The sequence below is a fragment of the Epinephelus lanceolatus genome, chromosome 20, assembly GCF_041903045.1.
Source record: "Epinephelus lanceolatus isolate andai-2023 chromosome 20, ASM4190304v1, whole genome shotgun sequence".
NCBI lineage: Eukaryota > Metazoa > Chordata > Actinopteri > Perciformes > Serranidae > Epinephelus > Epinephelus lanceolatus.
This window is the reverse complement of record NC_135753.1, coordinates 23,568,665-23,590,549: the sequence shown is the minus strand read 5'-3', so window position 1 is coordinate 23,590,549 and position 21,885 is coordinate 23,568,665. Positions and strand designations below refer to the sequence as shown.

Here is a 21,885-nt window from a genome sequence, read left to right as displayed (position 1 = left end):
GCGAAGCAACACAGGATTATTTTCAGGCTTAATTAATTTATCTGTTGTTTTTTCTGACAATAAATTAATCTTTTTAGTCTAATTAATGTCTGAAAGTAGTTGCCAGAGCCCAAATTAAAAACTTTAAGTAGTTTTATATGACTAGCAGGAACAAAGGTATTAAATTTATAATGAAACAAAACAGAAATATGCAGTTTGTTGTCATATAAGCAGAACACAGAAATGCTTTGTGTATTTATGTCTAACAAAGACATTTAATCAACTCCTGAGAACAATGAGGGATAATAGTTAAAATCCTTTTGCCACCATCATCTCTACATCATCACCCAAAGTAGCTCAGGCTGATGTATCCCTATGTGTCTCCATAGAAACGGAGCGTGGACTCCCTGGACTTCCTGGTCTCCGTGCAGCACCAGCTGTGGCATCGGCTTCCAGGTCCGTCAACGCTCCTGCAGCAACCCGACCCCTCGCCATGGCGGACGAGTGTGTGTGGGCCAAAACCGTGAGGAGAGGTAAAACACACACCCACCTGGAGCGCTTATGTGTTCATACATTCATTTACAATCTGCTGATTAAAGCGAATACACGCTGTAAGTTTGTGTTTGCATTTTTCTGTGTTTGAAAAAGAAAAAAAGCTTTTCATATCCTTAATTTGCAACCTGCATTTTTTATTTATTTTATTTATTTATTTATTTTAAATTCCGAACAGCAGGTTGCAAATTATGGAACAAAATGACTTTCACTGTGACTTTTTCGGTTCTTTTTTTTTTTCCTTCACTTCTGTCCAACTTTGTGACAGCCAATTAAGGAATGAGTGGGATAGGCCTGCGCTTGGGTAATTATCTGGCTTTCACACACAGGCCGAGTCCACGTTTTGAAGCTTTGGAGGCTTTGCCGTTGAATAATCGCCTTTTTAAAGATGTGTTTGTGTGGTTTCTAAGCAACCTTCAAGGCTTGGGAAAAAATAAATCAGTTTTTTTTTTCAAGGAGAAAGTATGTGAAGAAGCACAAAGAGACATGCAAAGCAACCCAGGTAGAACAGGTCAAGAGATGCGTATTCTTGCAGTTAAAGTTCTCTCAATTTATTCTGGTTATCTCAAACTTCAGTTCAGTGTTTGCTGAATCAAGAAACCACTGTGGAAAGCTTTGACAGCTTCCACGGTGTTTGAAAATTAGTTGACCGTGGCTATATTACAGTATTTCAATTCCATCTTAATAGAGAGTGGTGTTTCTTAATGAAGTGAGGCATTCTTCCTCTGTGTCCGTCGTCTCCGCGTCGCCAAGCGAAGCATCCTGCTGATGTTTTTCATCCAGTTCCTGCCGCTCGCCAGTGGTGGAGGCAGAAAAAGTGCAAATAAATACAGTTCAGAGGGTACAGGGGAGGAAAAGGGAGAAATAAATTGTTACCAATCGTTACCACAGCAACGGAAACAGCATTGCGACGGACGAGTAATTGGATACGGCCTTCAAAGATGAACCTTATATTACATCCTTTTTTTCGCTTCTTTCTCTGCACTTTTTCATTTCCTCTATCCCTCCTCTAACCTTCCACTTTCCTTTTTCTTACTCACTCAAGCCCCTGGTGGAGCAGTCCTTTTCTCAAGGACTGCTCCACCAGGGGCTCTGAGAAAAAATATATGGAGTAACCGGCACAGCCCTGTTACTCACGAACCATGCCAAAAAAAAAAACAACAACAAAAAAACGCTGGCTGGCACTAAAGACCACGGGAGGCCAGAAGCAGGTTTTGCCACCCCCTCTTTTTTTTTTTTTTTTTTCTCCGAGCTTTACTCTCCTTTGTTTCATCTCCCCTTCCTGCTCTCGGTACTTGCTCTGTTCAGCTATTTAAAACACCTTAGGCCAGTTAGGGGCCAGCTGTGAGGGCTGAAAAAGGATCTGTGTAAGGGAGAGAGGAGAGGAGTCTTTGTGTGCTGTAGTGTGTGTGTGAGAGAGACACACACATAGAGAGTGAGACAGATGGACAGTACGGCAGAGCGACAGAAAAAGAAAATGTGTTAACAGATGAATTATGCTGTGTCAGTTTGAGTCCGCCGCAGGGAGAAAAGGAGCGGCATGCTAGAAAAATGTTTTTGTGTGTGTTCAATGTGAGCATATCCAGGTGTGTCAGGCATGTATTTCACTATTGCTTCCAAAAAAAAATTGGGAAAAATTCTCAGTGGATATTAAACGTGCACAATGATGTCCAAAAACTTCCACCGCATCTGTTGTTTATAGTCGCCCATGTGTGAAATAGGTCTTCTGTACAGACTTCAATCCGCATGGCATGAAAAGGACTGGCACTTTATCAGCTTTGGCGAACTGAACGATTCTTTTAATGCTGCGAGAGACTTTTATTTTATGGGGCACAGGCTTCCTTCAGAGGTGTTAGGCGTCTGCAATAAGCTTCGCTGCTCGCTTTGTTCTTCCCATGTTGCCTCGAGTTCCCCGTTCGGATTAGTGCGCAAGACTTCTGTTCAAACATGCATGCATACAGTGTGAGCTCATATGTACACATGTTTCTAAAGACTAAAAGGATACTAAGCTAACCCTCCCTCACCTCTCCTTTCTACCAGCAGCCTTCCCATAAGTTTGGACCTGATTGTTTGCAGCAGGGAGAGCTTTTAAAGATAAAGCAAATGTTCTGAAACCAGCCGTGCACGACGTCGCTATGGGCTTAAATCTGGCTGGTTAATGCCTGCATTTATGAACCTTCTGTTGGTATTTCCCTCAGCGCGCTGACATCGTCCATACTGCTTACTCAGCCTATAGCGGGTAATTAGGAGCGTTTTAGTCTGATCAGCTCTGTGTGTTTTTAGAGTGAGGAGAAAAGGATACGATGGACCAAAGCTATGACTCGTCTGGGGTGATTAAAGTGTGTATGATGATGATTCTGAGGCTCTAAATCTGCTTCGCATTGATCACAGCGGTTTCTTATTGTGCTGTGGTGCAGCAGGAGTATTTCGGGTCTGTATACGAGCCTGTGTGCATACAATATGTGTGTGTGTGCAAGATTGTAATCCACACTTCTTCTGACTTCTCCACACTCCTCTTTCCCCACTGTATCATCCCACTACAAGCGTGCAGATTAGTAGAAGTGGAAAGAGAACACAGTGCTCCAAGGATTTTTACATCCAGGGTATACAGAATGTAGCTTTTGATTTGCCATGAACAATAGCAGAGTATTTGGGAATAGTACAATGGAAATACCCAGCCTGAGCCTCTGGAGGAAGAGTGTAAAGTTAAAGCTATTTTAGCACAAGAAGACTCCATTTTCCTTAAAAGGCACCCATGTGCCAAAAACACAACAAAATAGCAGTAAAAGTGATTTTATAGTATGCGTAAAAGTTATAAAATACATTATATGGCTCTAATAAGGCTGGCAATCGTCTGTCGTTATTGTATAATGAGGACTGAGTAATTAAGTATTTTAGACATCGCAGTAATCCTGTCTTGTAAAACGATGTAATTAGAGATGATGCATGCGTCTTTGTGGCTTTTTTAATAGGCTGTATCAATGAATTATGCAAAATGCATATGCATGTCCATTAAGATTTGAGATGGAATTTTCTTAGATGTGCTTTTATGCAACGCTGGCCATTACGCCATGAACAGAAATACACCACAGAGCCGTCTCTGGTGGCATGATTCAATCAGATGTTCTGGTTCACAGTGCACCGTGTTCTCTGCGCGCCACGGCCACATCAAAGACACATGTTGGGTTTGTTCAAGTCTTTTCTTTTTTAAGTGAAGTTTACATGCCTTCGCAGACATCCTTGTCTTGTGGTATGAACTCTTTGTAGCTATTTCAATTCGGTGGCAAGGTTTCAAGAGTGCGGTGACATCTCCAGTGCCCTTCACATATAATTTTAGTGCACTGACTGATAAAGTAGCTGTTCCATTTTCCACAAACCACTCGAAAGATGCTGTCATACATGATCCAGTCATATGTTCCCAGCGTAAGCTGAGCTCTATTGTCAAAGCTTGCAGACTGCCTCATAAGTCTTCTGTTATTTAAAACAAGAGTACACAATCCAGTAAATACTTAGAGGGACAGTTCGTCCTCTTACCTGCAGTGCCATTCAATCAAGACTGTTCTGGAGTGAGTCGCTGAGTGTTGGAGATATCAGCCGTAGAATATAAGGAATATAATGGAACTAGATGGCACTCGGCTTGTGGTGCTCAAAACGCCTCAACAGCAATGTCTCTTTACAGAAATCATGACCTGGTTACCCAAGATAATCCACAGACCTTGTTTTGAGCAGTTTCATGTAGGAACTATTTTCTTTCTGCTGAACTACACCCACCAATTGTATCACTGTGCAGAAGGAAGAGTGCATCTACTGCTAGCTCACCTAGCACCACTGAACTAGCTAAGCTGCAGGTCAGCTGAGGAGGACACCATTATGCGGGATAAAAATCCTTCCTCAGGCCAGTTAAGTTACATCTTTACTCACACAGGTTACATTTCCATTAAAGACAACAACAGACCTTTAGAGTGATTCCCAACTGGTGGGGTGCGACACCTTAGGGGGGCACCAAAGAGCCATGGGGGGTTGCGAAGCCCTCTTGATTTTAAGGGGTGTAATAATTTTAATGTGTTATGTGTCAAAATTTAATTCATCTATGTGTCAAAAACAAATACATTTAAGGGTTATTTTAAATGCTTATTCATTTATATGAAAATAAATAATTAAATACTAGTCCATACCCATTGGTAGCTTTGTCACCTTCTACCTATGCCAATCCTCAATGCCTACATGCAGTTTCACATAGATTGACCACGTCAGTGAGTAGAAAAACGTGGGACAGCCAGAATGACTGACTGACAGAATGACACACTGACAGTTTCCGTGATTATGTACAGCATACCATACCATGACTTAGTCATACCAAAATTAGAAAAAACAAAAAACATTGGGCCACAGGGGGAGCCACAGCGATCGGTCGCATTTCAGCCATTTTTAAGCATTTTTCTGTTGTTATAGCGCCACCCAGTTGCCAATTAGAGTTAAATTTCTCCAGTCACCTTGAGGCGTCCTGTTCTACATATCTACCAAGTTTAGTAAAAATCGATAATCGATAAGTAATTAGCTCTCTAGCGCCCCATTTTGTTTGATGGGGTCAATAATGGAGGGGTCCCCTCAGATTATGTGTGGTCATATGCCTACAAAGTTGCGTGGTGATGGGTGAAACCCTTGAGATGTTATACACCTTTATGTGATGAGCCACGCCCTCCGCAATATTCATTGCCTTATAGAAGCTCAGTTTTAGTAAGTTTTCCAACTTTTGCCAAGAGGGAACTTTAGATATTGGTCCCTAGATTATGTTCACTGAGTTTCATGCAGATCGGTCAAACTTCCTAGGAAGAGATCGATTTTAAGTGTTTTTCAAAACATTCAAAATGGCAGAAAATGTGTATTACCGGAAGTTACGGGTTCTTGGGGCAAATTTGTTCCTCATGAGGAGAGGCATCTCTGTGCAAAGTTTCATGTCTTTATGACATACGGGGCTTGAGATATGTCCATTCAAAATTTGCAATTTCACTTGGTTGCTATAGCGCCCCCCTTTGGCCAATTGATGTAATATTACTTAATTCGCATCCTCCCATGACCCTCTACCACTGTGCCAAGAGTAAACAGCTGATGGTGAGATGGCGAAGCCTCAGAGTGAAGCTATGGCACCTGTCAAAAATACAAAGAGGGTGCACCAAGAGAGTTATCTTGAGTTTGACTTCATAGTGGCAATTGACAAAAATAGAGCCGACTACATCTTTTGCAGTGAGAAAGTCAACAATGGTAAAAATGTGGGTCCCTCAAGAAAAAGGTTGGGAACCACTGCTTTAGAGTGTAAAGTGAAATAAGTTTACTGTGAGTCCTCAAAGATTTTACACACAAAAACCGAGCAGGTCGCAGGAGCAGACTGAACTGTCTCAATATTACTTTCACCTTTATGCTGTTCACATTCCCCTCCTGTTGCAGGCCTTGTTGGCAGTGCCCTCCTATTGCTACGCCCTCTGATCTCTACTCCCAACTCCTGCCACAATTGTTTCTTATCCTCTGAACATCATGACATGACCTGAGTGCAGATGGCAAACACACACACCAACTTGAGCACGGGCTGCAAATGCATACACCACATCAAAGGCAACAAAAAATCTATGTCTAATAATGATTATATGTTTATTCACTCTGGTGCAATTTATTGAAAGATTTAATTGAGTAAAAAATGAGTAAATATTTCCCACATTTACATCTCACTCCGGAGCACGAGTTTCTCGTCTGTGAGTACATGCACTCTTCTGTCTGTGCCGTGATACGGTCGGCGTGTGTAATTTGCCAGGAAAGATAAAGTTCCCACATGAAACAGCTCCCAACAAGGTCTGTGGATTATCTTGTGTAACCGGGTCATGATGTCTGGAAAAGAGAAAGAGAGAAATTGCTGGTGGAGTTTTTAAAATGTGGGTTTTTTTGGCGTTTTGAGCACCACAACTGAGTGCCATCAAGCTCTATTATATTCACGAGAGGGCAGACATCCATGGCTGGTATCTCCAACACTCGGCAACCTTCACCAAAACAAACTGATAAATAACACAACAGGTAAGAAGCAAAATTATGTGTTTTTGATTTTGGGGTGAACTATCCCTTTAAGAATTACCTTTTCACATAATATCACCGTATTGAAAGAGATCCTGAATTATGTTATTGAACGCAGCTCTGTGCTGACCTCCTGCCATCTCTGCTCTCCCTCCACAGATACTGCAATGAACACCTGCCTTGCCCACCTCACGTGTACTGGTCGGCCTGGTCGGCATGGGAACGCTGCACCGTGCCCTGTGGCGGAGGCATCCAGTCACGACGCAGAACCTGTGAGAACGGCAACGACTGTCCCGGGTGTGGTCAGGTATGTCAAACAAAACAAAAGCTCTCACATCCGTCTATCCGTCTCCCTCTGTCTGTCTGTCTGCTTATTGTTCAGGAAGTCAGCCTAAGCCATTTGATGCGATGAACAGTCAGCGGTGATGAAATTGGAACATCTAACACGACCAAATCCCCTGGCTATATTTATATACAGTGGCAGCAGCCATCAGATTTATTACCAAGACATATTTAATACCACACACACACACAGTAATCACTCCTCATATGAATAGGCTTATTTTCTGCCACAAAGCTTTCTCCAAAGCACGGATGATGCAAGGAAGTGTTGAAATATGAGCGTCCTCCTTGTTGACAGAATTATGTGATGCTCGTGTTATTTCTGGTGCTATTTTCACACGCACACAGACACACACACACACACACACACACACACAAACACATTCCCTCATCCACAGTCCTGGTAAAAATAAGCGAGAATGAACATGATAGCTGTAGCTTCTCATGTCCCTCTTGGAAATGGATTAAAGAATGTGGGTCAGGGTCTTGTGGATGCATGGGGATCCTTGAAGTGTGTTTGTTTGTGTGCTGCTTTTTTTTGCCATTTTAATAGAAAAAAATATGAGTTTTGGGTGGATTATGAATAAGCTGATCCTTAAACCTAAGTTATTTTAATGAGTGGTTTAGATTTAGGGTTGAGAATTAAGATTAAAACCAGGATTAGACACGTCTTTGCTGCTGTGTGCATTCATGTACAGTAAATATGTGCGTTTACACAGTCTGTATACGTTGAATAAATGATTGGACACAGGCGTTAACTGTGTAGAATTAAAAGGATGTTAGATGAAATTTGTGTAAGAAAAACACTGCTGAAAAAGCATTCAACGACCCAAATCACATTTAGCTAAAAGAGCACATCCCACAGGTTGTGTAATGGCCCGTTGTGAGGCTAAATAACACACCGCCAGCACTATGAAACATCCCACACACAGGCCCTGCAACCTCAAGAGCATATATAGTATCTGATAATTGCCCATGACACATTAGTAGCTGCAGAACACCCCAAATGAAAAGACTGACCTCCCATTAAGTCGCAATTTAGCAGGCGCACCGTATCATCCACGGCTCACACACACACACATGCACACGTGTTCCCATCAGATGGCAGCTGTTTTATTTCTGTCATTGTGCAGCAACCATTATCCTCACCGAGACATCTCAGGAATGCAACAACATTCCTGGAGGAGCTCAGTTCAGAAAAGGAAAGCGATGACGAGCACGAGGGAATCTCAGCACCTCGTCACTGCTGTCTCCAGAAGGGGAAAGCCTGACTGTCTGTAGTTGTGTGTGTTTTTGATGTTTGAGCTCGGGCTCCCTGAGCAGTAGATGTTAGAGATGGTTTTTATTGGTGTCAGGGGAGGGGGCAGTTTCACAGTGATTACAGCACAAAACAAAGAAGCTGCATTTACTTACGTTCACTTTTTTTGTTTTGTTTTGTTCCCTTGTCGACGCCTTGTCTTCGGCCATCGCAACATGGACTTAATTGGGGCCATCTCAGCCACCAGAGTTGTAATTACATGCAGATTTCAGAGACTCTCTTCTCCAGGGAGGACTTTATTTGGACAGCTTGGCTAACTTGTAATATAGCGGCATATTTATTCAGATCAAAGAAACATTTGCTTCCTTCCATTTACAACTCTGATAAGGTGCTTAATGGCACAGCTGTCAATGTTTAACAATTGCTTCAGTGCACTTAGAGCCCTTAAGAAGTGAAGCTCAAGTGTTCAAAACAGGAAACAGTGTTTGATAAAGCGTGCACCTCTCCAGTAAAGTTAGTTGTATGCATTTGTATGCAGCACTTGAAGATCAAGGAAGGTGGGAATACGTTCTTCTAATACCATCAAGGACCACCCCCGCCCTTCAAAAAAAAAAAAAAAAAACGTGAAAAGTGTGATGGAGTTCGTTTTTTATGTGCCATCTGTCTGTGCTCTCTTCCCCCGGACAGATCCATGTTTAATTAAACAGAAGGAGACCACGCACACATAATCACACACACAGGTTGCAGCTTCTGTCATCACAGCTACTTTTTTAGACCAGACACCCTGCTGAGACCTGAAAAGCTGAATGCTGTGTATGTCTTTGACGTCGGAGCGCGTATCTACTTGTGCGCATTCCTGTTTACCTGTCAGGATTGATATCACGGCGGCCACCTGTGATCGGCTCCCGGCGTTTGCAGGGGTGTGATGCAGAGAATTTGCAAGAAATACTAACTTTTTGAACTTATTTTTGAGAAGTATCAACGATGGACTGAAGGTGGTGATAACAGTCTGGTCAACACTCCCAGCATGCTGAGCAAAACATCTATTCAGTTGTTACTTTTTTTGTGATTTTCTATTGATCCCTGAAGCAAAATCTATGCTTATACCCCTCCGCAGGGAGCTCACAGCACAGAGCCACATACAGAATGGCTAAAGTGAAGCTAGCAGAGATTCAGGTCAAGGACACTTTCATTTAAATAAAAGTGTCTCTACTTACTATGCAACCCTGATACCCTAAAACAAAATGTGGCCACACGCAAGATTAAAAGAACAACCTCTCTGGGTGCTTATTTCTCTGAAACCTGCCCTGTTTGCCCTGCGTGTCATTGACTGAAGCCTCAGCAGTCTTATCATCATGGAAGTATTTAGTCCTGAGGGGCTCGGAGCCTCATTTTGCTGACGCAAAAGGCCACATGATTGCAACTTCATCAGTCTGAGCCCTGGTCCGTGCAGCGCTGCTCCGTCTCTCTCGTTTCACTGTATCTGCATTACAGGTTTGAATCCCCAGAGGAGCCAGCAAAATCTGGGCTGGAAATAAACAAGCAAGGCCCCGGTGGCCCGGCAGTAAAGTACTGTATGGAGAGTACAGTGCTCAACCCGTCATCTACTAAAAAATCTGTTAAAAAGGAGGATGTTTGTGCAGTCTGGCAGTCTTTAATAAGATGGAAGAAAGTTTTTTTACCACACCATTAAGCAGTGTGTCATTACCACAAGATTTTTAATATTAAAGGCGAGAATATTAATATGAAAATTTGAGTCGGTAATTGTAGTGTTGCTAAAAGGAAATAATTACATGAACGTTCTGATGATGATCACACACCACGCTGAAACTCACATGCTGTTAATTAAAAGACTGACTGGGGAGCTGATTAGGAAGGAGTTGTTGCTCCTGAGCATAAAAGAGGGAAAAGGAAAGGAAGATGTCCATTTACTTTTAATAATAAAAGGAAAGGAAGATGTCCATTTACTTTTATTATTAATGGTGCTACAGTCGGCTCAGTTATCAGCCATGATGACTTCTTGTTTGACCTCTAGAAGCGAAAATGAACAAAGGAAAACTTCCACAGACTTACCCAACCCACATAATGCATCACAGCAAACAGTTTCAGTGCTTTTGCCAAGAAATCTGTTCAGCAGATCCTGTGGAGTTGGTTATATGTTGGAAAAAATGGTCATCAAACAGCATTAAAATGCAGCTTATAAGCTACAAAACTTAAACTTTTTGATAAAATTCCACAGCAATTTGTCTTTTCTGAGCTGTTATCAAATGCTCCAGTAATAAACCTAAGCTTTGGACCAACCAGGGACTGCATAATACAGAGCAGTCCGCCTACGTAGGCTGCAAATTGGTTTTCCTAGGATGGCAAAGGCATGACCCTCCCTACTGTCCCTCTGATTGACCAGTGCTCATGCCTTCGTTGGTTGGGTTGGTTGGCAACTTTTAGACAAGAGGAGTGAGATTGGTTAGGGTTTACGGAGCCAAAATACTCACAGTTTGGCATCAAAAATAGAAATTGGCATTGAGAAAAGGAAATAAAGGCAGTGAGAAGAGTTCAACTGAAAAGTGAAACACAGACAGTGAAATCTTTTATTTTGATATTTGTTGCATTCTAATGTTTTTCATTGAAGATCTAATGATTTTTTTCTTCATGTCACTCTTCTCTCAGTGTCAGGGTTACTCTTTTTGTAATTTTTAGACAGTAACCTTCTGTTACTGTGTTGGCATGGAGAGGAGGGTGCAAGGAAAGCTTGATTGACATATAATCTGAATACTCACAGTAGAGGAGAGTGCATCTCTTCTGGGCCATATGGACGTAGTTAGCATGATGTCACACATTGGTTTATAGACTCCCATTCTGAAGCCTTCAGTTTGGCATTTCGGCAGTCGCCATTTTGGGGTTTTTTGGAGCCAGAAGTGATCAAATGTGGACAAGAGGGTGGAGCCGTGGAGGAGCAAGGGGTGGATCTGACTCACAGACTGTAGCGATGCTTGTTATTCAAGCGGCCCCATCCTTAAGTACGCATAATTTTAAGCCCTGATAAAATGTAAAAGGGAGAGTTGCATAAAAATTCACCCCCGTACAGTTGTCATGATTGTTTGAATTAGTTACAGAGACCAAAACTGTGTTTTGTAGCAGGCTGTAAACATGTTTATTTCTACTGTAAAGTTGAGCATTTTAGCGTGGGGGTCTATGGGGATTGACTCACATCTAGAGCCAGCCTCTAGTGGCCACTCGAGGAACTATAATTTTTGGCAATCTTTGCGAGTTGGCTTCATTTTTCAGCCCCGGAGGTTGCCTCCTGTTCTTGACCTCCAAGACTGATATTAAGAAAAAATTGTCATTGACAAACACATAAGAATGCAAAAAGAATGTTAAAATAAACTAATTTTCATTGGCTTTTATTTTTCACTAGAACCTTTTCAGTGCTATTTTTTGCTTTTCCAATGTCAACATTTATCTTCAATGCCTAAAATTGCTGTCACGGTTCTAGCTCCATAGGTTTAAATGTCCAGGTAAGCCAACTGGAGGCAGAGTAGGGCGGGTCATGCCTTCGCAATTTTAGGAAGAAGAAATTCGCACGCAGGGTGGGGGGTGAGCTGTCACCCCTCTCATCTCATGCTGGCATGATAACAATGTTTGCCGGCCGAAAAACTGCGTTAACATTACCATTTAAAATTGTAAAAATGTTGATTTACTATTATATACAAATACAGTATATGGGTTATTTTTGTGTGACAAATTTAAGAGGTACTAAGTATGGTTTATTTAGAAAAGTCTTAGGTATCGGTTTATCTATATAAAGAAGCTGTCTGTTTCATTTCACTCAATGACCTATGGAGAAGAGGTGGGATTTAATAACTTCCTCCCACTCCTTTTTGAATGTGTAAATCAAAGTAACTATACGGTGACAACTGCTTTTCATTTCTTGCTCTCTTATTTTTAATGTTTAAGTTTATCCTTAACGTCACATTTTCCCCATGGCATCGAAAATAGCAATCAAATATTGATATTTTCGAAGGTAGGCTATTGTATCGAAGTCCAGTATCATGACAACACTATTATCATGTTTCTGAATTATGACACATTTCCTCAAGACATGTCATGGAGTTTGACTTCAATTAAAAGCTGCAGTAGCAAGTAAACCTTTTTTTTTTTTTTTTTGCATTTTTTAGGATTATTTAACATATGTAGAGACTGAAAAACATAGAGTAAAAGGGAAAAAGAATAAACATAATACATATATCAAACATGAACAAACTAAATCGTAGCAATATCAGGAAATAAGCGACAATAATATGATGAAAATGAAAATGAAAATATGATGAAAATGAAAATGAAAATAATATGATGAAAATGAAAATTTTTTTAAAAAGCAAATAAATTATAGCATAGCAAGCAATCCTGCTGTGTTTACTGTATCTAACCAGCTCCTCCACACAGCGCTCTCTCATCCAGACTGTGGAGGTCGGACAGAAGCGATATGTTAACGTCATTTTTTTCCCAAAGCCAATGTCAGACAACACTGCATAACTTTAAGCTTCACACAGACTACCTTCATCTGTCTGAGGGCCAGACTGATGACTGCGACCAACTGAAACATCTCTCCTTCCACTGTTGGTGTCAATACGTTACATTGAGCTCTGCCTTTACAGTGATTTAAAGGGACATTGTGTAACATTTTCAGTTGTTTATTGGCAAAAATTGATGTCTGCATTCATAAATATGTCATCACTGGTGTACTATTACCTCCACCAATAATCTGACTTATTCTCGTAAAAGGAGAATTTCGGATTTGTTTGTACATTGTGCGGGTAAGTCGTCTGTGGGGTTCCATTACGTTTCGCCATCTTGAGAATACACCCGCCAGCAAGGAACATACAGCACCGCCTTCGGCGTTTTCGTTGAGAGCCAGGCCAGCACTGCGTGACTGAGGAGCCGAAGGAGAGGAGCAAGAGGCGCTTCGCTACTACCCTGGCAAATCTGAAACAAAGTCCCACTCTTTGAGCATAATGCAGGATCGTGCATATGCAGCATCATGGGAGACGGAATCCTTGTCGCCAAGAAAGCGCAAAAGGGAATAGAAAAGGCAGCGTGACCGGCGAATTAAAAAACGAAGGCCCACATCGGGGTAGCCTTTCCCAGGTAGAGAGAGCTGCTGAGGGAGAATGGTAATGCAATCACAGGCCAGCGCCGCTGTTGGCTGTTAGCCGCTGTTAGCGGCCAGTCGCTAATAGCCTCATCCCTCTCCTCGCATCACTGCGCCGCTGTTAGCTGTTAGCTGCTGTTAGCCGCTGTTAGCGGCCAGTTGCTAACAGCCTCATCCCTCTCCTCGCATCATTGCGCCGCTGTTAGCCGCTGTTAGCGCTGGCCTGTGATTGTATTACCTTTCTCCTTCAGCAGCTCTCTCCACCTGGGAAAGGCAACCTCAGTGCTGACCCTTGTTTTTTTAATTCGCCGGTCACGCTGCCTTTTTGATTCCCTTTTGCACTTTCTTGGCAACGAGGATTCCGTCTCCCGTGATGCTGCATAATACATGATTCTGCATTATGCTCAAAGAGTGGGACTTTGTTATGCGGCAGTAGTGCCGCTGGCCACTAACAGCTGTTAGCGGCGCAGTAATGCAAGGAGAGGGATGAGGTGTGTGAGGTTGAGCCACTTGTCAGTTGTCAAAGGACAAGATGTGATTGGTTTGTTTCAATTTACATCCGCCCCAACAGTCCTACGTTGTAAACACAGCCAGCATGGTGAGGAGGGGGTTTGTCAACTCGCGTCGCGTGTGTCTGTGTAGGAGCCTGAATGAATACTCCATGTAGTATCGGATGACATGGTTTCATCAGTGTTATCATAGCTTTTTGGTACACAGCGGCTACAGTTGTTGCAATACATGTTTGAAACAGTGAGGCGCTAGAGTGCGCCATCTGTTTGAATGCAATATATGATTTCAACGTTAGATGGGAGAAATTCCTACACACTGTGGCTTTAAGAATGCAACACATAGATCAGCTGCTGGATTCGTCACATTCACATCATTCTTAATTTCATAGTAAGAGGTGAAAGACGACCTGCTCCAGAGGTCTTCAAGAAGACGTCGTTGACTGTGGTATTTCCTACTTTATACACTAAAGTACATCAAATATCTCTCACATCCAAGGATCAAACAGCACCATTATTCTCGTCTGAGCTGCACATCTTGACTCTGCCTCTCAGAGTTAAATAAGTCAAATATGGGCCGTGCAGACCTGACGATGCACAGAGCCGCTTAATGACACCAAGAGCTGTTCTATTTACCTGCCAGTCGTGCCGCCAGACTGCGAAATGAAAGTTAAGTACCCGGTGTTTGTGTAGGCAGACTGACGTGTGAACACACTTGTGTATTTTCATATTGTTCAGTGTTTGTGTGTGTGTGCGTGCATGTGTGCACTGGTGTGTAGCCGGGAGACCTGCTCCTGGCCGACAGCAGGCTTCATTATGGAGTCAGACTGGTGGGGGGAAACGGAGACGGAGAGGGAGAGAAGTCAGAGTTTGACAAAGTGTGTTTTGGTCGGCGCTGCTAATTGAACTGATGTGTCATGGAGACTTGAGGAACATTAGGGCGTCTGTCTCCGTGGACTCGACCACAATAGATAAAGACGTAGGCCCTGGAGAGGATTAGTCACTTTCATATCTCACATCTGGATCGTTCACTTAAACGTTAGGGCACAAGTGTGTATATGTCGGCATCCTTATGTACGGCAGCACACATGCTTTCCTCTCCCTCCCACTTTCTCTTTCAGTCATACACACTTGCAGCTCTCCCAGTCCAATAAGAACCATAATGAGTGTAATGATGGTAGGAGGCTGGAGAGGCACGGCTCCTTATTATTCACCTGCCACAACTGGCCGGACACCACAGAGAGCTTTTGTACCTCCACACACAGACACGCTCCCCCCCCCCCCCCCCCCCCCACACACACACACACACACACACACACATGCATAGGAGTAAAGATATACAGTATATTTCACCCTCCACTCCACATTCATACATTCTTCAATAAAAATATGGAGAGGCTGAGGGCTTATACTTCCCCAGCACTCAGACACTATTCTGACACACACTCTTCCTTTTCTGCCCTTCTTCCTCCTCAGCTTGTATCCCCTCAGCCTGTAACACCTAAAAAAATAAGCAGAAAGGTCTGCGGATGGAGACAGAATGAGATAGGAGCCGCCTGAATCCACAACTCTCCATGCATAAACTTATAAACACGCACGCGCTTCACACACACATACACACACAGATGAGTGCCAAAGTGCCAGTGGAGTCAAACTTTCCCTCTGTAGTCAACCTGACACATTTGCACACACACACACACATACACACACACACACAGCCGGACCACCACTTCCATACTGACCGAGCAAGCTGCGTGTTTGTACGAGGCAGTAAAGATGCTATCAGCCGTCCTCCCACCCAGCTCTCCTGAGCTCCAGCCAGAAACACATTACAGTGCTGCCTGTCTCTGAGCAGCTGCCTGTTAAAGGTGTTGCACAGCATAAAATCGCTGCTCTCCATTTGCCCATAATGCATATCGCTGCTTCGCCAGGGGGCGGGCACGGATATGAGTCGAAATCAGCGGACTAATTGAATCCAATTTTGTGTTCCACATGCCACTTGTCACATTCGACTGCTTTCCACCATGTTTTCACTTTCGGTTAATTTCTCTGAAAATTGAGATGTGAGTGTGGCTGAGCGAAGAGTTCAGCAAACGCTTCCTGGTTTGTTGTTTTCTGGTAGTTTTATTACTTTGTTTTATTAGCTGGCCATATCGACTGGAAAGAATGAGGTGAAACGTTTTAAATAGCTCATTTTCATCAGCTTCTGCTTCTTTGGTTTAATTCAAATACAGTACAGCTCCCTCGCTTTGTTCACCGGCACATTTACATGGCCAACATGTAATATATGCCTAACATGACCTATTCACTGCTCTGGCTCACTGAATGTCATTTGAATGGAGTTATGTTTTTTTGCTTGTGGGTGTGTGTGTGTGTTTGGTTTATGAGTTTTTATGGGCAGAGCTATATTGATGTTTATTTCACATCCTCAGGTCCATTTTTAATGCATTATTCACAACATGTTATAAAAATTGCCACTCGTAAAGCGGGGGGACTGTTTTTGTTTTTGTTATTATGCCAGATTTTGTATTCACATGCCTACCCACTATAACAAGGCTCCTTTATTGCAAGAAAAGACAATAAGCTGTCCACTGTCCTTCAACAGTTGTTATTGGGTGCTGTCATCCACAGCAGGGGTCTCCAACCTTTTTTCATATCGTAGGCCCCCAGGTGGTTCAGGGATGATATACAGGGGGACTGCCACCATATCTTCACGGCATTATGTCATACTCATAGCACCCAGCAGAATGTGAATGATTTTAAAAGTTGCAAAGTCTATAAAATAACGCTTCCGAAATCATGTATAAATAGGCAGTGTGTCTGCTCTGAGATGCTGGGGGCATGTCCGCTGAATGTGCCAAAGCCACGCCCACTTGCGGGAAAGCTCCAGCCTCTTTTGGTTGTAGCGCCATCTAGCTGCTTTATTGGAATTGCACAGTCGGACGTGTTTGAGCCGCCAGAGCCAGAATCTAATTCGGAGCCAGAGGACACTGACCTGTCTGAAAATCAACTGAGTTCTTCTCAGTTCACAACGGAATGGTCATTTTTTAATTATTTTTTTCAAACAACAACAAAACTCAACAGCTCTTATATGATGTAGGGGCGGGGCTTATGCTGAGGGTTGCTCCACTGCATTATTGAAGAGGCTTATAGCCCCGCTCAAAGATATCCTGGACACAGAAATGATGAATGACAGTCTAACGCTCCTGCTCCATATTTCAGTACTATATAGTTTCCGGGTCCATGTCATTGGTCCGACATCCCATTAGTCCGACGGTCCGCGGTGCTGAACAGCTCCCGGCGGGTGTATTTCTGCCTTGATGGTGCGCCGCGACCAGCTCGCGGTCAGCTGGGAAAGGCTTGAGGTGAAGCAGGCTCACGGCTTATGTGTTTGTCACTTTCTTTTTCATTTTAACCCACACCATGATCTTTTCCTGACCCTAACCAAGTGGTTTTTGTGCCTAAACCTAACCAGACCTTAACCACAGGGCATCATGATGATTTCGGAACGGACTTCGGAACAATGGGTTTATTATGGTCGGAACAATGGGCTGTCGGACCAATGGGCAGTTCCCATAGTTTCCGGCCTTCACGTTTTCAACAAGTGTTTTCTAACATGTATAATGCATTTAGATCTAAAATTTTCAAAATAAAAGTCAACAAACTGGACATTCATCAGTATTTTCATCACACAGACAGTCTTAAACAAATGCCTATCACTTCTACATACTTAATTATGTATGGGTGACATGAAGGACCGCTCCACTTCACATTATGTTGTTTCTGTGCAGCCCAGTCACCAGAATAAAATGCTGGTATTCTAGTATCTGCAAATCACAGATAAGTTACATTTATGCATTTTATACGTATCATATCAGCAATTCTAAAGTGGCCTCGTTCGGATTACTAATAATTGTATATAAGCTGAGATTGTCATCAAGAGGAGGAGGGGATGGTGGGTGACATGAGACCTCGGCAAGATGTCAGCAGCAGCCACTCACCGAGACAAACAACAAACAATAAAACCTGGTAATTTTAACAAAAGATGGGGACATTTCTGGCTTTGTTTGTAGTAACCAAATTGGGGCCTGCATTCTGAATTGCATACTCTGTCTTTTTACTTCTAATAGGGTCTGCAGCTGCTCTTACAAAGTACGTACTGTACTACTTCGTTATAACATAACCTAAAATTTGCCCCTCTTGCTCATATGTCCGTTACCTTAGAGATGAAATTGTTGAGTCGTACATATTCACAAGAGTAAATTCACAAATGCATTTTTCCCTCACATTGTTATTTTCAAAGTTGGTCATCTGATTATTTTGTTAACTTAAACAATAGATATACCTATTATTTGACTGGTCATCACTCACTTGAACGCGCTGTCATCAGTCATTGCGGCTTCTGTCAAGTTGTCAATAAGCTGTCAAGCTGTCATCTGTTCGGCTCAATCAATGTGACAAATCTTATGCTGTGCAGAGGGCTGTGGGTCAGAATAGCCAGAAAAGCACACTGGCTTGGACACTGCAAAGTGTTACCAGATGCAGAAGAACTTAACATGCTGGTATTTCTGGCATACTGCGTCTGACATATGTACTGGGACACACTAAATCTTTTTCTGGCATACTAAATAGTATGGTAGGATGGGTATTGGGACGCATAGAGTTTCTGTTCCTGGATCTAACGAAGTGGTTTTCGTGCCTAAACCTGACCACAGCACTTGTGTCAACGTAAAATTGAAAATTAAAACGTAAAGAAATGCAAACATATCAGCTACATATGAAACACACAAATGCCGTGGATGTCTGGAGATTGATATGGTGTGAGTTTTGAGCCCCTCAACCAGAGTGTTGCTTCATGTTAGAGGCCTTAAGAAGTAAAAGTATCCACCATTTTACAACAAAAAAAGGCAACAGACAAAAAATAAATCAATGAATCAACTGGGATGCCCTGTTTCCTTTTTTAAATTATTTCTGTAAAGTTAAAGTGTATAGATTTTGATACAAAGGTTGTCTTCTCTTCAGCGCCTTTTGTATTTGTTCAGTCAGTGGGACGTCTTTGTTACATAAACACTGACCACCAACTGCATATACTTTAGCTGTAGTTGATGTGGATGCCTTCGGAGACCTTGAATGAGGTTTAGCTTTAAAACCAGTAATTATCTCCTTAGCCCTCTGCATCGACACTAATCCTCAGAGAGTGCAGGAAGAAACGCTTACCAGACAAGCCTCATTAAATATTTACTGTGTTTGGCCACCATCAACAACTCACACAACAAACACCCACAGATCGTTTGCATTTCCCCCCCATTCATGCCATGTGTTGCTTTTTTTTTTTTTTTGTATGCGTGTCGCTGTAGGCGTCGGCGAGACGCTGAGGTGGACTCTTTCTTTTTTCTTCTTTTTTGTTATTGGCTGATAATCACAGATTGTGGGCTGGTCCGTGATGCGTGATAATGTTAAATATTAATGTCTGGAGATGATTACTGCGCTAGATGGAGAGAGGCAGGAAGTGTGGTGGAGGTGACACCCTCATTCATCACAGGGCCCTAACAGAATCTAAATCCTCCCTGTGTTTTTAACCTTGGTACCCCGGGGAAGGGAGGCAGGGGGAGCGGGGGAGAGGAGGAGACAGAAACGAGGGCGGATGGGGAGAGACAGAGAGGGATGAAGCAGAGGCACAGAGGGAGAAAAGAAACAAGGCAAGGGAGAAAGAGAGCTGACACAAAGCGGGTTATGAACAGTGTGTGAAGAAGAGGGTGAAAGGAATATAAAGATAGATAGATGGATGGAAAGTGAGACCAAGAGAGAGCATAAAAGCAGAGGCAAGATGGTGAAAAATAGACTTGCGTACTGTATAATGTATAGTGCTCCTCTCCTCAGCTGACCTGTCAGCCGATCCCATGTGACAGGCTGACGGATGTGCAGAAAAGAACTCTTATCTTATTTTGTCAAGGTCTGGCAGTCACTCAAGGCCTATTCAGCATAAATAAACAAGCGGTGAGGAAAATGGCAGCCGTCTCACCTCCTCTTCTGCAGTGTCATTTTCTCCAGACGTATCGCTACCTCCACCTCCTTATTTATTTAGCCGGGCACAAAAGGGGTCTGGACTGCCTATTACCCACCTATTATTTCCCTGAGTCGTATCATCAAAAATAGCAACACAGAAGAAGAAGACTTTTTCCAGCCACTAGTCTAAATAAAAGTTTGCTGAGAGACGCAGCGGCAAAATATATACTCATGGCACTTCTGAATGAGACTCGCATATCATACTGTTGGAGCGTCAGTGCTGTGTTTTTCATTTTTATGGCGCAGCTCTTGAAGCCAGATGCAGAGGGGGAGAAAGAGTTGCCATTATTGCCTTCTTTCTGCTCTTTCTCTATCAACTTCTCCACCCTCCTTCCCTTCTCTCCTCCATCCCTTCCCCTTGGTTATGAATTAAACTTGACGAATGACCTTTTCTGCCTGGCGTGTTTGCCTCTTGCCATGTTCAGCAAGTGGTCCAAAGGGAATGTATCCTCAGTGTGTGCAGGCAGAATGACAGGTATGTTGGGGGCAGGCAAACAGGACTTGGTTAGTGTGTATGGAGTATTTTTTGGGGGGGAGGCGCCGGATGGATGAGAGGCGCTGGATCTGGCGGCACATGGTACAGTTAACCAGCCAGAACTAGAATCAAGAGGCTTTCAAGGATGAATGATGATGAAAGCTTTGAAAAGGTTGTTTATTTCCTCATAAAATAAGCTGTTTAATTTCATATTAGTCACTGCCTAGAATTTCAAAAGCCATTGTCCTGTTCATTATTATGCTCGGGAAATACACCACATATTTCTGTCTGAGCTTGTCATGTTTAATTATTGCTTTAATGATATTTGATTATCTCTTCCTACGCTGGACGTGGTGAATTCACCTGCCTGGAAACGTGCTTATCATGAAATAACACTCTATGGTAAAGGTCCAGTGTGTAGGATTTAGGGGGATATATTGGCAGGCATGGAATAGAATATAATAACAGTGTTTTCTTCGGCGTATAATCACCTGAAAATAAAGATTGATGTGTTTTCATTACCTTAGAATGAGCTGTTTATATCTACATAGGGAGCTGGTCCTTATCCACGGGGATCTACATGTTGCACCACCATTTTTCTACAGTAGCCGAGAAGGGGTAAACCAAACAAGGGTTCTAGATAGAGCCATCACATTTTTGTGTTTTTGCGTTGGCCACGTTGAAGAAAGACTATGACTCGGGATCAATCTGCAGCCTTGCGGGATTCAGACACAGCATACAGCTTCAAATCCCGCAATGAGACAGCCCCGTAGAGCAGTTCATCGAATATCCTTATACTCCTCCTCAGATAACCTTCATACATAACTTTCCATGTGTGTGGGAGTGTGTGTGTGGGTGCGATTTCCTGCAGTTTCCTAGAACTTGTGCTTATTTTCATCCTAATACTTGTTCCTGCCACGGAATACAATGTCACAGTGTTTGTTTAAGGTCACTCTGTTTTAGGTCACTCTGTTTTAGGTCACTCTGTTTAAGGTCACTCTGTTCTTGTCACTCTCATCTTGTCACTCTGTTCCATTCAAGGTTACTCAATTTTAGCTTTGCTTCTAACTTGTCCTTAAGGATCAAATATTTCTAGGCCTTTTTGCCACCACAGCCACTGTAGTTAGCAGCCCCTCGTGACAAGTAGTGTCAGAAAAGCAGACGGCTTCATTCTGTGTTTTTACTGGTTTAAATCACCTGGTTCATTTATTTCTGAGAGGAAGAGACCTCTGCACATAATGTCTGGATCTTACGTTATCAAATAAAAAAGCGGAGCACATATTTGCAGGCCTGTCTCTGACGAGGCAAACTGTAGGAGAAACCCTGATTTGTAACGTCAAACTGCTTTGTTCAAGGTTTTTACCGTTTGAATCATCTCGTCCATTAGTTTTAGGGAGGAGGAGACCTCCCAGTAAAAACCTCTTGAACAATGAACACTAAAGAAAATCAGACCGGTTTCAGCTGGTTGCAATTCACAATCCTCACCACTAGATGCCAC

General features: G+C 42.8%; 1 protein-coding gene across 2 annotated transcripts in view; it reads left to right on the top strand.

Annotated features, from left to right (window-relative positions):
• Positions 1–21,885, top strand: part of sema5a (sema domain, seven thrombospondin repeats (type 1 and type 1-like), transmembrane domain (TM) and short cytoplasmic domain, (semaphorin) 5A) — a 186,454-nt gene that overhangs the window by 129,045 nt on the left and 35,524 nt on the right. For both annotated transcript variants that reach the window (XR_004502365.2, XM_033639177.2), the window contains exons 14-15: positions 369–512; positions 6,751–6,898. Coding sequence is in view for 1 of the 2 variants with exons in the window: in XM_033639177.2 (XP_033495068.1) it covers positions 369–512; positions 6,751–6,898 (292 nt within the window). In the remaining variant the exon portion in view is untranslated. The remainder of the gene's footprint in view (positions 1–368; positions 513–6,750; positions 6,899–21,885) is intronic.